Source organism: Empidonax traillii, unplaced genomic scaffold, assembly GCF_003031625.1.
Source record: "Empidonax traillii isolate 1590-97213 ecotype Southwest subspecies unplaced genomic scaffold, ASM303162v1 scaffold311:size671644, whole genome shotgun sequence".
NCBI lineage: Eukaryota > Metazoa > Chordata > Aves > Passeriformes > Tyrannidae > Empidonax > Empidonax traillii.
This window is the reverse complement of record NW_020955504.1, coordinates 384,851-400,376: the sequence shown is the minus strand read 5'-3', so window position 1 is coordinate 400,376 and position 15,526 is coordinate 384,851. Positions and strand designations below refer to the sequence as shown.

Sequence of the window (15,526 nt, the reverse complement as noted above, 5' to 3'; positions counted from 1 at the left end):
AAAAACACCTGAAATGCAACACAGTCATTGGTCACAGCCAGCACAGCTTCATGAGAGGAAAGTCCTGCTTATCCAACCTGATTTTCTCCTATGACAAGGTAACCCACCTAGTTGATCAAGGGAAGCCAGTTGATGTCATCTTTTTGGATTCCAGTAAAGCTTTCAATACCGTCTCTCATAGGATCCTTCTGGACAAAATGTCCAGCACACAGCTGGATAAACACATCACGTGGTGGGTAAGCAATCGGCTCACTGGTTGAGCACAGAGAGTAACAGTGAATGGGGGAACATCAGACTGGTGATCTGTCACTAGTGGGGTTCCACAGGGCTCCATCTTAGGTCCTGTGCTTTTCAAAAACTTCATAAATTACTTGGATGCAGGATTGGAAGGGATACTAAGCAAGTTTGCAGATGACACAAAACTGAGGAGCTGTTGACTCCCTCAAAGGCAGGAAGGCCCTGCAGAGAGACCTCGACAAATTAGAGGGCTGGGCAATCACCAACCACATGAGGTTCAGCAAGGGGTAGTATCAGATTCTGCATCTGGGATGGGACTACCCTGAATGTATGTATAGACTGGGGAATGAGATGCTAGAAAGCAGCCCAACAGAAAGGGACCTGAGGGTCCTGGTCACTGGCAAGTTGAATATGAGTCAGCAGTGCCCTGGCAGCCAGGAGGACCAACTGTGTCCTGGGGGGCATCAGGTAAAACATCACCAGCCAGTCAAGGGAGGGGATTGTCTCGTTCTGCTCTGCACTGGGGCAGCCTCACCTTGAATATTGTGCATAGTTTTGGGCACCACAACATAAGAAAGATATTGAGCTATTAGAGAGTGTCCAAAGGAGGGCAACAAAGATGGTGAAGGCTTCCCTTGAGGGGAAGCTGTGTGAGGAGCGGTTGAGGTCACTTGGTCTGTTCAGCCTGGAGGAGACTGGAGACAGACCTCAGTGCAGAGCGCAACTTCCTTGTGAGGAGAAGATGGGGGGAAGGCACTGATCTCTTCTCTGTGGTGACAGAACCCAAAAGAATGGCCTGAAACTGTGTCAGGGGAGGTTTAGGTTTGATATTAGGAAGGTTCTTCACCCAGAGGGTGGTTGGGCACTAGAACAGGCTCCTCAGGGAAATGGTCACAGCACCAAGCCTTCCAGAAATCAAGAAGCATTTGGATGATACTCTCAGGCACATGGTGTGACTCTTGGGGCTGTCCTGCGCAGGTCCAGGAGCTGGACTCGATGATCCTTGTGGTCCCTTCTGACTTGGCATATTCTGTGATTTTTCTGTTTTTCCACTAGCTATGTGCTGTAGGATCATTTCTGATATTACTGCTGTCAAATCACAGTGTTGTTGCTAAAGGCCTTTATACTTGTATGGAGAACTTGTTCTCCCTGAAGGGATTCAGATTATGTTGTCTAATTACTATTGGTAGCCTCTTTGAAAATTTAGGATACTAACTTTTGGATGCTACTTACAAGTATTATTTCAAGTGTAATGTAGGCTTAAGTTCTCCTCATTTCTGGTTTGTGAGAAGAAAGACTTGCAATTCACACACTCATCAGAAAGATGTCATTACCTATAGCAGAAGAGACATTATTACATCTGCCACCTCAGGGTACGTGATTAGTCTGGTTTAAAATCTATCACGCTGGAGGACTCTAAACACACAAGTGGATCACTACAGAACATTCAAGTGTGCAGTGTACAGTATCCTCCTTGTTCCCTTACTTTTTTTATTTTGTTTAACTAAAGCTATTACAATTAGCACCTCTCAAAGCTATTCCGATGAATAATCGTCTTTAAGACTCACACTGAAGGACTGGAGCATGAAGCAGTCTTCTGAGCTGCTTTAGATTGCTGTTTTAAAAATAACTTTATGAGAGAGTTAGGGGGAAAAATATATCTTTGGGTACTGTGGTCAGGGCCCTGCTAACAAGCAATAGCGTTTGATGAAAGTTGGCAGATGTTTCAGCCATAGCATAGATTAGACTAGAAAAGAATACCACATAAAAGGCAGGAATTTTATTGCATAGAAATGTGAATATAAAGAAATGCAGTGAAAAAATAAATGTATGCAAGTCCCAGAACCAAATACCTATCGATCAAAAGAAACCCTTCTGACATTTATAATTGTCCTTTAGAACACCGCAACAAAACCATATTATTTTTTAGCAGATATGCAAAGTGCAAATAGAGTGACACAGACTAAACAGTCAGAATCAAAGCTACATTGTCAGAGACGCTTATCACACACAGTGTTACTCAAGTGGTGATTTAATACACAGTTCTGGCTATGACATTCTTGATCCTACATGACCTCCAGTTTCTGCTATTGGATGTTATATTAAATTCTGACACACACATATGTTCTTCATACAGCCACGTGAAAGAACAAATCTTCTTTGCGGGAGAAAATAATTGAGATGGCTATAATAAAATAATATAGATTTAAATTCTATTTTACTAATCTTCCCCGAGACTAGGAAGTTGACCCCATCTAAACACAAAAACAAAAAGGTAGTTATCACATTGTCACGTTTTAGAAAATGAGATATTTTTGCCAACCAGAATTGAACTCATGTATTTCTACATTCTTCAACTTTTCACCATATCAGGAATGTTCCAGCTATGTAATTTTGATGGTCAAACTTTCAAAAATACACACTAATTTTTCTCCAAGTGCATTTGTTTTCAAACCTGCTTTATTATTTCCTCATTTTTCTTTTTCTCCCTCTACCCTTAAATGTTGCTCATCATTTGGCTTCCCATTGAAAAGGCAATACTAGACTGCCCAGACACAAAATTAGGTTGTATTAATTCTGCATTCTTTAAGCTGTTGGAAGACAGCTCACTAGGGTAAGTGTAAACCATTCCTGGCATAGCCCAGCAAAGCTTCATTTAGTCCCTGAAGGTACTATGGCAAGATTAGGTGGCTGGGAGCCATCTTTTGAAGCATAAACTGATAAAAGCACCCTCCTGTGTTTATGAATGGCACAAACTGTGATACAGACTAGAATGGCCACTGCAAAGCATCTGCTTTCCACACAAGATGCTGGGCTGTGGGAATCATCACGGGAACAACCATATAAAAGAAATACATAAAAAGTAAACTTCTCCATAAGAGCAAGGTGGGAAACAGTAGTAAGTCTATGACTCAGATGACCAACCTGCCTTCCAGCGGGCTCAAAAGCAGTTCAACAGTGCACTGCAGTTTGCTTGCAGCACTAGGTGAAATTATGGTTATAGCCAGAAAACCACCACACAGGTATAAATGCAGGTAGAGTTGATTAGTTAACATAAACAAATGAACATTTGCTAGAATGCCTTTATGGATCTGACCCTGGCTTGAACCTTGAAAGTTAAGCACAGTCGCTGAGGAGAAGCACAATCAGCACAATATGGAATCTGAAAGTTGGAGCAGGGCAGGCATCATAAGCCATACTCACCTCTAATGTCTGCATTAGCGTGGGCTTAATTGCATCTTTCATCAAAACTGCTAAAGCACCTGTTACTCCCTAAAAAACAAAAGAGTGAATATTTTAAGGAGGTCAATTCTAAGGTGCAACATTTTCAAGCTACACTTAAGCTTACAGTTGAAAAAACCTTACAGTTCAAGGGAAAAAGTGTGCTCAGAAACCATAAAGGATAAGCACTGTTACAGTGCTGCATAAAGAATTTATTTAGATATTACCTCAAGATTTCTAATATACTGTATTTACCGAGCGCGTCAGAAGCAACCTTAAAAGACAGCAGGTAATTATTTGTCCTATTTCATGGAGAGACCAGATATTAAGTGACCAGCAGGAGGATGCTCTAGGTAGCAAAAGATGAAGTGGAAGCAAAAAACTGTCTAAAGAAATGACAGATGTAAGTCTTTCATGACAGAATCAATAGCATGAATCAATAGCGACCAACAACCAGAAAGGATATTTTTCAAGACTCGTACAAATATATACATAACAGACACAGAACAAAAGATGAGTTTACTAGGGGTAGATAATGAATACATCATAAGTTAGAGGTGCCTGAGTGTCATGATAAGAGCACAAAAGGAGCTGAGTGAATTGCTGCATTTTGGTTGCAAGAAATCTTACTCCTCCCTAAAAATTTTGTTGGAAGTATAAATTTCACACTGACTGACTTTAAAATCAATAAAACTCATGACATCCCTCTACCAAAACTCAATCCCAATTTTAGAAAAAAAAAAGACAAAAAAAGGGCTACAGCGTGTGCACATCACTATCAAGACTATATGTGGAGTCCTGCCTAGAAACCACCAGCATATGTTCAAATTTCTTTCTAAATTACTTTGATTTTGAGATGATGTGTTTTGTTTTGAAAGAACTAGATCATGGTTCAAAGAAACCACAGTAATGTTATAAAGAGTGGCTCACAGATTTGCCAGAGAACACAAAAAATGAATTTAGTATTTTTTTGTATTGAAAAGAAACATTAAAACCAAACAAAAATCCTAGCTGCCGTAAATTGTTTAAAATGAAAGTTGAAAAACATGGGTACATTATCTGAGTAGCCTATTAAAGCATGAACAAAAATATTCAAATAAAGAAGAAAACATAGTGCCTGTATAATTCTCAACACAGTTTCTACCAACTAATCCAAAATTTGAACAATCAAAGTCTGTGTGAAAATTTTGATATCAAACAGGTAAGAGACATGGTGATTATATAAGTACAGTATCGTATAAAATTAAATTTTCCTCTCTTTGAGCATCACATCTGAGCATGGACTTCAGAGGAAAATGAAGCAGAATATTTGGCCTTGGATATAATTGCATTGAAACTTAAGTAGTAGAACTGGTTTCTGCTAAAGCATAGCAAGTGTTTCCTTGGAGGGCAGTGAAGGAGAGAGAGAAGGGAAAGATTTTTCTTCTCTCTCTGCATCTCCCTCTATTTCAAAACCCAACAGATCCACAAAGACATAATATGAGAAACTGGCAGCAAAACAACATAGTTTTTCATCTTTTTAATTAGCAAAAAACTAGACTGCTGTTTCTTAATATGTTAATTTTAGAAGCTAGGATTAAAACACAAGGAAACAAGCATGCCAGCTCTGTCAGAATGCGTGAGGCTCCATCACTTCTACAGAAGCAGCCTGGTACTATGCTGCTCATATACCCAAATACTTTTATTTCTGAAGAAGAAAAAAGCCAAATGGAAGACTTTACATCAGATATTCCAACTGGTCGACAGCAAGGATAACTACCTGAGCAGCACAGGTCTGCTCTAAATGACAAGTGTTAATTCATGCCAGCTGTAGCCACCAGACTTCTCAAAGTAACCATGCAAACATCTATCAGCTGATCTGAGACACAGTGACTGGAAAGAAGACTTAGGGGATGGGGAAGTAAAAAATAAAACAAAACCAGGACACTTCTCCCCCAGTCTCCTCTCCTGCCCCTTCTACATAATGAAGGTTCACATCCTGTCTCCTTTGCTTTCTGATAGTTCTTCACCAATCTGATGAAAATAATGAAGTAATCCAAATGCTTCCTCTGCATTTTAACTTCTTGGGAGATATTAGCTATGCATTATTTGGGAAATATTAGATATGCATTCTGGACACAACAACTTATTCTATCTGAAGCTGAAAGCAAAGAAAAAAGATGTAAATACTCCAATTGGCACATCTCATGTCTATCTGTCATCTGTGGTTCTTGAACAGGCTTGGTGTCAACAGCAGTCCTTAAATGCTAAACAAATAAAGTTTTCCTACCTATCTGACATGACTCTGTGAGAATAAAGTTTTCGTTTCTTCATGTCCTCAATCCTCCAAATATCTAGTAACAATTCCTACAGCTCACTCCAAGTCTTGGATCTGATTCTCAAAGCTATTTAAGGAACCCAGTTCCCATTTCCAATTCAGAAAAGGTAGATAAATGTTTTATAAAAGAATAAGAGACTTAGAGACTTACAAACCAATTAAGCATGTGAGAGCTCAGGGATCACTAGCTTTCCACTAATTCACTATCAGAAGAAACAAGTGGGGCTCCGAATCAAATGTATACAGATACCTAACTCTTCTGGGTTTCCTCCTGGAACTGGTCCCAAGTACTTCTGAAAATAATACTCCTTCCATCTATCCACCAGCCATCGGGGCAGGTATGCCCCACAGGACAGCAAAGATCATAGAACACAAAATAAATTATACACATGACACAGGAAACGCAAACTTAGATGAAAAAACAAAATACTTTTAAAGAAACTTCCAGTGGAGCAGTCTCTGAAGTCTGTCAAGAGTGGAAATGAAAGCCAGCAGTAGATGACAAGGAAGGCGATTGAAAGCAACTACTGTGACTGAAGTTACACACACCGAAGGGTAGAGAAAACCCCTTCTCTTTATAAGAAAAATAATGAAGTACCTGTAACTTACCTTCATTTGAAACTATAGTGTCTAACAAAATAATATTTTTTGCAATTTCAGTTCTGTAAAGAACTAAACCTTATCTAAGAAGAACTGCAACTCCTTTTATTTGCAATGAACTACGTACACAATGTTTCTGATGAAACAGAGAATAAAATCTCTCCAGCTGACAGTTCATTTATAAAAGTAAATACAGAGCTGGTTTTTTTTTGGTCTTGTAGTTACTGAAATCTAATGGTATGGCATGGAAAGTAAGCTAAGAAGTCTTATTCTAAAAATTAGTGATATATTTATTTAATATTTTTCATAGCTGCTGAAATACTGATCTAGGGCATATATACCCATTTAGTTTCACATAAAAATATGGCATGTGTCCATCAGAATTCTACCTCACTGTAAAAGCCAAAAAGCAATTAAGTCTTCAAAATACTGTACAATGAGCACCACATTTTGGCAAAGACTTCTGCATATTCAATTACAGAGGATAGACATTTAATCCATTACTCTTGTGGAAGGACTCTTCTCAATTCAAGAAATATTCAATTTATCTTTTTTTCTATTACTCCTAGTCTGTCTCTGCATATGGTTTATATCTGCCCATGTGTATTTTAGGTTTTACTATTGTATTATTATAAATATATTGCATATAAAGTAAAAATTTAGAGCAATTTTGTTTTTGTGAAGTACTTCGTGTGTATATCTGGAAACAAATCATGGAGAAAGGTTGAGTGGTTTTGGTCCACATAGATTCCAAAGAACTAAAGACTACTGTCAAACATTTAAACTTGCATAAATTCAGTCTGTATAGGATATATAAAACATGAACCCCAGAATTTTTTTCAGTAACATGCAGGATTGACCCATTATTCAGGTTGTGTGGTAGTTCCATGACAAAGCTGCCTTTAAAATTTCTTAAAACTATGCAAATGCAGTTCTTTGGGCTACAATGTTCCATGTTAAGGGACTATAAGAGATTCAAGCTTTTAAACTCGATTTTGTTTTACAAAAATTTAAGTCAAAATTACCAAACCTGGATTGAGAGCACTCTAAAACCTTTCATATTGTTTTTCCTATGTTCAGTTGTCTTGAGATCTTTCCTTTCTGAGCTATAAAGCTTTACCTCCTCTCTGACCCTGACTTGAAAGAAGGATGAAAATTCAGGGAGAGAATGGCTTCACATCAAATCTCTTGACACATACAAAAATCTGCTCCAGATATAATCCTTGGATTCTATCAACACAGGCAGGGGGAAGAGAGGAAGAGAAGAGACTGAGCTAGAAGTCTAGAAACAGTAGGTTTAGTTGCAAGCTGTTCCAACAGACTGACCACCTGTGGGAACAAACCAGCAACAGAGATGAAATGTTATGCAACAGAACAGAAATTTATCTTCTTCGTACGTGTTCATAAGCTCTCTCCCATTGCACAAAGTAAGCAGTATCTAATTTGATAAAGAAATCTTAGAAAACCCCCTACCACTTTCCTGTTTTGACATTTTTAAAATTTCAACACCAAAGCATCTGACTTCTTCCCCAATATCAATAAGTCTACAGAAATGAACAATCTTTTCTGTTTTCAGAAGAGAAACTTGGACACACAAGAATCAAACTCAGAAGTATTCACCCATTTTGGATGCTTGACCTGAAACAGCATGAAATAATTTCTCCTGGTTCAAAGTTCTTGATGCAGTTTCACTCTTTCCACAAATTTCAGCTGTTTAGGTCCCTAGTATTAAACCAGACTGAGGAGTGTGTAACTTACGTACTGTAAGAATCACTTGGTATGGACACAGCATCACACGTAAGTTTTGTAAAAATCCCACAGAATAGAATTCAGTTCTCCAAAGAGGTGCTTTATGGCCTTAATCATTATATGACGTTCCTATTATTCCCACAGTTCTCATACTCATTTGTAGCACACTGCACAGCAAAGGAGGTAGGAGTTTCAGCACTGCACAATCATGACATGCACCCAAGTCCTCCCTGTGCATGGTATTGGACAACATGCAGAAGAATTAGAAAGCAGCATCATAGCTGCAGATGCTCATAACACATATCCTCCAGACTGTTAGGATTTTTTTTTCTGTGTAGTTCTTCTTCTGTATAATACAGAATACTGCTTTAAAGAACAACGAGAAACACATGTTCAGCACAAACACACTATCAAATTACTTGAGATGCTAAGCATAGGAAGTTTGTTTTTAAAAAAGGCCAAAGAAAACCAAATTAGTAGCAGACATTTTGCTGAGCGCCACTTTTATTTTAGGGACACTGTGAAAAAGTTCTTTTCCATCTACAGAAAAGCAACTGCTTTCGTTCATCAAGCTAATTAGCATTAAGTTGAAGTCAGGTTAAATATTTTGCAGTATTAATATGTTAAATATACATATCTTAAATACTTCTTTATACAAAAGCAGTGTCAAGATAAAGATCAGGCATTTCAAATGCAGTTTTAATTCTAACACTGAATTATGCATATGCCTTATGACATAACTGTTTCCTCACTCCCCTCAATTTGGCCAAGACAAAGTAATACAAATAAAAAGGAAAAGCAAAACTTTAATAAGAGCTGGAACGTTAAATGTAGTTCTTTATGTCTCCTGCATAACTGAGAATAGTTATTTGCTTTGAATTTTAATGATGACTGTACTTATAAATTTTTAACCTTATTTTTAATCCAGGCAAGGTAAATACTTCCTTTTCATTTCCTTATTAAACAAGAATCTATTAAGGCTGTGAAGGTGCTCCTGAGTTGTGGATTTGCTATCTTTTCTGACAAAGGCAAGATACTCATTCTAAAAACACAGTGAGTTTTGTGCAGATGTTCACAAAAAAGGGAAATACAGGAAAAAATACACATAATCTGTGCAGTACAGGTAACCATCACCAATGGGCTGGCATAAGACTACAGCTGGCATAGAGCTGATTGCAAATGTTAACTGGTAGTTTCTGGCTGCACCAGAACCTGCCATATACAACCACGTGTGAGCTTTCAGTCACTGTTCAATGACTCACAGCCTGGCTGGCTACAAGGGCTAGAATGTGATTTAAAGAAAAAACATACTGACTTCTTTCAGAAGCTGAAATAGGAAATGGGGAAACAGAAACTAATCAAGGTAAGGAAGAAAAAAAAATTTAGTGATGTAAAGAGTTAACCTAAGCAATATCAGCAACCTCTGAATTAAGAACAGCTTGTTTCCATTCTGCTTTAGTGGTATAGGCATTCAATGTGGTAACTATCATTGTAACATCTGAGCGGACTCTGCAAGTACGGTAGCAAACATTATCAGCTCTCTCAAATAAGAGTCCGCACTTTGACTCCCTCCAGCACCAAAGTTGTTTGCCTTAGGAACTGCAGAAAACGATCCAAGTAGGTTATGGAGACCAGATACTTCTGAACCAGATGTTACTAGAGTTGCAGAAATGAGTTCTACATCTTGTTCTCATTGCAAGCAGGTTTTGGCCCAGAAGATGATCTTTCTTTGATATCTGACTATGCTGTTCAAAGCAAAATCCTTGGCATGTACCTGCTTTTTTAATGATTCAAGAGGCAAAACAAACACATCTGAGGTTATTCACAGGTCTCTACAGCACTGAACATACCAAATCCTCTGCTGTTACTGGTTCTCCTTTCTTGTCATTAGCCACCACCATTTTCCCCAGTCTCTCTTTCATATCTTGAGGGCTGGTGGTAAGCGCCAGGATGGCCATAATTTCACTTGCAACAGCAATATCAAACTGAGCCTGTAAAGTAGAAATAAGAATCATGAATCAAATCACAATCAGCTCAAATACTCACAGGGGGTCATAAGGAATAAACTCAGGAAAGATAAATTTCATAATGGAATTCAAACAAGTTCTAAATGGTAACCTACAGCTTTTGAGATTACTCAGACTAGAGTAACTTGCGCATACAGACTGGAGAATGAGATGCTGGAAAGCAGTCTAACAGAAAGGGACCTGGGGATCCTGGTCAATGGCAAGCTAAATATGAATATGAGTCAGCAGTGCCCTGGCAGCCAGGAAGGCCAATTGTGTCCTGGGGGGCATCAGGCAAAGCATCACCAGTCAGTCAAGGGAGAGGATCGTCCTGCTCTGCTCTGCACTGGAGTGACCTCACCTTGAATACTGTGTGCAGGTTTTGGGCACCACAGTATAAGAGGGTTTTTTTGTTTTGTTTTAATTGTTTTTTTTTCCTGTAATGATCTCCAAAAGGTTTTTACTCTGGTTTCAAAAACATTCTTGTTATGTTTGATCTTTTTTTTCTACACAAACTCAAAATTTGGAGTCTATGCTGCTTGTCTTGTGCTTGAACTATGAAAATGTAAAATATATCTTTGCTTCATTCTTTTTTACTCAGTGAACAAATACAGAAGTTAAAAAATGTGAAGAACTGTATGTGGCATCAGCTCTATTGCTCTTATAGAAATACATTCAGCCTGTGCAGCATTTCAGTACTTAGGTTTTAAGCAATAGTATTTATTTTTCTTTAAGAACTTACAGTATACATAAGTAATATTTGTACTAATTTATTATTAGTCAAGCTCAGGTCACATGCTGTCAGAACATAAACAGAGAAGAAAGGAAAAGTCACTAAAGTATTACGTGATAGGAAGGCAATGCTGGCAGAGATCAAGAACTGCAATTTCTTCAGCAATCTTTCCATCTCTAACAATTAAAGTCTACACAAAAGTTTAGTCACTGACATCCTACTGCTATCTATGTAAGAAAAAAACCCCAGGACTGTTTCTGTCAGACCTCTACCATATGCATCCCCTACATGTGTCTGACTATTACCAGAGGAATCTGTTTAAATTGAGGGCTTTGCCTGTTTCTAAGAATTGTTCAACATATACCCACCACTCCTATCCACTTGCTTTAAGAGCTTCTGCCCTTTTCTAACATATGTTCTCTCCTTTAGATTTTGTCTGGACAGCCCAGAGCATCCCTATTCAGGCTGACCGATATGTGCCCGCACGTTTAGTCAAAACTTCTGAAGACACATGATCACTTTTCTGTATTGGGCACAGGCAGGGTCACAAACATATCACAGAAAAAAAAGTAATTCTGTAACTGAGATTTTAAGTATAAGGATTCAAAGGAAAAGCTGAAGTTACAAATCAGATTTTCTGTATTCTCTGGAAGCAGTTCTATATTCAATGAATGTTGTTAGCATTGTGATGACATGGATACTACTATCTTTTCTGAAGTAGAGAATGTCCTTAGTAAGTCATTGCAGCATATATAAGACAAGAAATAAGCCTGAGAAATCCATGCAACCTGTATGAATACAGTCTATCAGAATGTTTATCAGAGGATCCCCCTAAAAGTTTTTATAATCATTGTTTCTATATAAACCCAAAAGAATGGGAAAAGCAATTTCAGGTAGATGCCCAATATTGACATAAAATTTAATGGGAAAAAACAGGCACAAAACCCAGTGGTAGCAGGTGCTATTTTAACTCTAATAACCTTTATACACCTACGAAGTGCTGACAGTAGCCTTAGCTGTAAAGTCAGTTTCCTATTGATGAAAGGATCCACCCACATGGATTCAATTGCAGGATCAAGGGCATCGGTCATGTAATACTCTTCAGAAACCCCAGCATCCCTGTTCATTAAAATTCAGACTTTTGTGCCTGCTGTGCACTGCCATTTTACACAGGTGTAATTGATTTTAAGAGTGCTGGAACATCACTCCAAATATTTATAAAATGCATCTGTTAACTATGAAGTCCTGTTTTCTCTGGATCTCCGGCTAGGCTCTGAAATGAGTTTTCCTAACTGTTAACTATTTCTTGAGTCACTAAGGCCATGTTAAAATGTGAATGGATATAACATATCCATTCTGAAAGCATTTATTTTAGCCCAAACAGTACAGAAGCAACATTTGACAGCCATATGTCAACTAGAACTCGTTAATAAAATAGCCCACCTTTAACTTAGCAGTACAATTATGGTGGTAAAATGCTGCACAAGAAGGCTGGCAAAACCTGGCTTAAAGCTAATAATTATACTGAGTCACTGAAACTAATCTTAACATATGAAAAGGTCTCAGGTGTTGAAGGAACTCGTACCAAGTATAATATTTTGTAGTCCCAGCCCATTATCAGAGAAGAGTGTTAGCTAATACTGAGTTTCCTGTAAGCTATAGACAAGAAAAATTTCTATTCCATGTGTTCAAAACCAAAACAAGCACTTCTAGTGGAAGCTGTCCCTGCTTATGGCAGAGGGGTTGTAACTAGATGATCTTTAAGGTTCCTTCCAATCCAAACCACTCTAGGATTTTATGATTCCTCTTCAAAGTTCTTCTCTCCAATTTGACTGCTTAGTTGAACCAAAAAAAAACAAAATAGCACCATGTTTTGGTCTCTTTATTCAGGCACAAGGCCTAGAAGAGGTCTGAAATGATAAAGAAAAATTAAAGCTTGGATTTCCAAAATGTGTGAAAGCCTTATCTCTGCCACAAGAGCTATTCACATCAAAACAGTCAAACCCTCATGAATTTCATGATCCAGAATGTTAGATTACAAGATCTTCATTGAATTAGGAGCAACTCCATATCATCACAATGAGATTGTTCCACCTGACCCTGCTATCCCATAATTACTGTTTCAGAAATGGATTTATCTACATGACACCAGAATACTTCTTCAGATGATGCTGGAAAAATCTGGCTTTCAATTTATCAGCAAGTTCTTTAATAAACTTCCAGAAGCTTTTATATAGTAACATAGGTTGGCTTTTTACACCAATGAAAAGTATGCATACTCATTTGCTGAACTATCCCTTAAAGCCCATGAAGTAAAAGCAAGCACATGCTCAAAGTTCTTAGAGTTTAGATTCTAAAGCTGAGATGCATGAGAGGGAAATGAAAACTCTGAATAAAAAGCTAATTTTAAAACTATTTTAAACATTAAATGTAATTTAAATTACATTTATCTTACTTAAATTGTTAGAGAGACTAAAGTAAGAAAAATCACACAAATTACCTTATGAGGGCATAAAGGCATCTCGTATAGGACAATGTTAAATCCCGAACATATGCAATTTTTTCAAGTGCTTTCAACACATTGAGGAATATGCATTGGTTTCTTTTTCTGAAACTTCAGACTCAGTTACTCATTGACATAATCAGTTTCACTGCAAGATTACTATACAACAGCAACAGATGTTAACATTGCAATTCAAAGCATGCTGAAAGAATTGCAGAAACATCTCTCAATCTCTAAAGCAAAGTCTGCTAGGAATGTGATCAATTAACTGCCTTTACATACCTGACGGACAAATCCTTTCTCCGTATTTGCCTGCCCAATTGTTATTTTGCGCAGGAATCTGTCATTTGTATCCACCACTGAAATAAGGGAACAGCAAAAGTAAAACGTGTTAACAAGGACTTGGGGACCTGGGTTTTTCAAGACATACCTCCTGCTATACATGTAAGATTCAGCTACTCAAACTGTGTAACCAGACAGCCATACTCCTGCATGTTGGCACTGGCACTGACTTGGTTTCTCCCTCCTAGTTGATACCATTAGATGACAGGTTGAAACAACTCAAGTACAATTATTTGAACAGTATTTGGAGGTAACAGGTTCTTAATATTCTAACATACAACTTAATATTTTACCAACATAAGAAAAATCTCTCTTAGTAGATACAATGCATCAGACCTACTTCAAATCATGTGCCTCATCACTGACTTATTAAGAATTGATTTTAAGACTGCACGTTGTAGGTTAGACCTGGTCTGTTTCTCTTTTAGAGGATGATTATGTTGTCAGATTGTTTCTTCCAGACAAGTCTCTTTCACACACATCACAGTAACTAACTCCACGTTGAGCTGCACAGCATTCAAAGGAAGATTTTTTTTTTTTTCCAACTGTCAAGATAAACCATCTGCTATTTAATACAACTTCAATATCAGACAATTGCATTTCTAACCTGGAAACACTTTTGGTGTTGCAAGGGCATGTCCAAATCATCTTGCGGAATTGCAAAGTTCACTAACAATCATCGCAAGACAAGTTCTCCACTTCTGCACTTACAACACTCAACTTCAAACCTGCCTTTGTAGCAGTCAAAAGGAAGGACTGAGAATAATCGAAGAGCTCTCATCTGCTGAGAACTGATCAGGATGCTTCCTAGGAAGAAACATTGGGAGGATGTCCTGCATTATATCACTGTCTCTGAAGTGGATTTGACAGATGGACCACTCAGTGAATAAGGAATTGGCTGGATGGTCACATTCAAAGTTGCATTCAATGGTTCAGTGTCCATGTGGAGATCCGCGATGAGCGGTGTTTCTTGAGGTTCATACTGGGACTGGCACTGTTTAACATCTTCGCAGCGACACGGAGAGGGAGATGGAGTGCATGCTCAGCGAGTTAGCCAATGACACCCAGCTGTGCAGTGTGGCTGATGTGCTGGATGGAAAGAAGGAATGCCATCCAGAGGGACCTGGACAGGTTTGAGAGGTTGGCCTTTGCAAGCCTCATGAAATTCAACAAGGCCAAGTGGTTTGGGGCATGTGGTTTGGGGCAACACCGAGCACAAGTACAGGCTGGGTGGAGAACAGATCAAGAGCAGTTTTGAGGAGAAGGGTTTGGTTGATAAGAGCCAGCAACATGCACTTGCAGCCCAGAGAGCCCAGCGTCCTGGGCTGCATCAAAAGCAGCACAGCCAGCAGGTTGAGGGATGTGATTCTTCCCCTTTACTGTGCCCTTGTGAGACCCTACCTGTAGCACTGAGTCCAGCTCTGGGGCCCCCTACATCAGAAGGGTGTGGACCTGCTGGAGCAAGTCCAGAGGAGGGCCATGAAGGTGATCAGAGGGATGGAGCACCTGTGTTACGCAGACAGGTTGAGAGAGAGCTGTTCAGCCTGGAGAAGGCTCCAGGGAGGCCTTGTAGCACTTTCCATTACTTAAAGGGTTCTACAAGAAAACTGGAGAGGGACTTTATACAAGGGCATGTAGTGATCGGACAAGGAGACATGTCAATCCCTACAGAATGCAAAAACAGAGTCTTTCTTTCTTACAGGCTCTGTAGTTCCTAGAAATGTTTCAATTTGCATCAACCCTAAAATAAAGGGGGGAAGATACTCTTAAACAGTTCAACTGTAGCTTGGCATTCAAGTCCATCTCTTAGTAGATGT

At 38.6% G+C, this 15,526-nt stretch overlaps 1 protein-coding gene across 3 annotated transcripts in view; it reads right to left on the bottom strand.

The window, feature by feature from the left end:
* The window catches only part of MTHFD1L (methylenetetrahydrofolate dehydrogenase (NADP+ dependent) 1 like), a 143,325-nt gene that overhangs the window by 93,042 nt on the left and 34,757 nt on the right, over positions 1 to 15,526 (bottom strand). For all 3 annotated transcript variants that reach the window (XM_027891172.1, XM_027891174.1, XM_027891173.1), the window contains 3 exons: positions 13,650 to 13,726; positions 9,976 to 10,116; positions 3,442 to 3,510 (listed from right to left, as the gene is read on the bottom strand). In XM_027891172.1, coding sequence (XP_027746973.1) covers positions 3,442 to 3,510; positions 9,976 to 10,116; positions 13,650 to 13,726 — 287 coding nt within the window. The remainder of the gene's footprint in view (positions 1 to 3,441; positions 3,511 to 9,975; positions 10,117 to 13,649; positions 13,727 to 15,526) is intronic.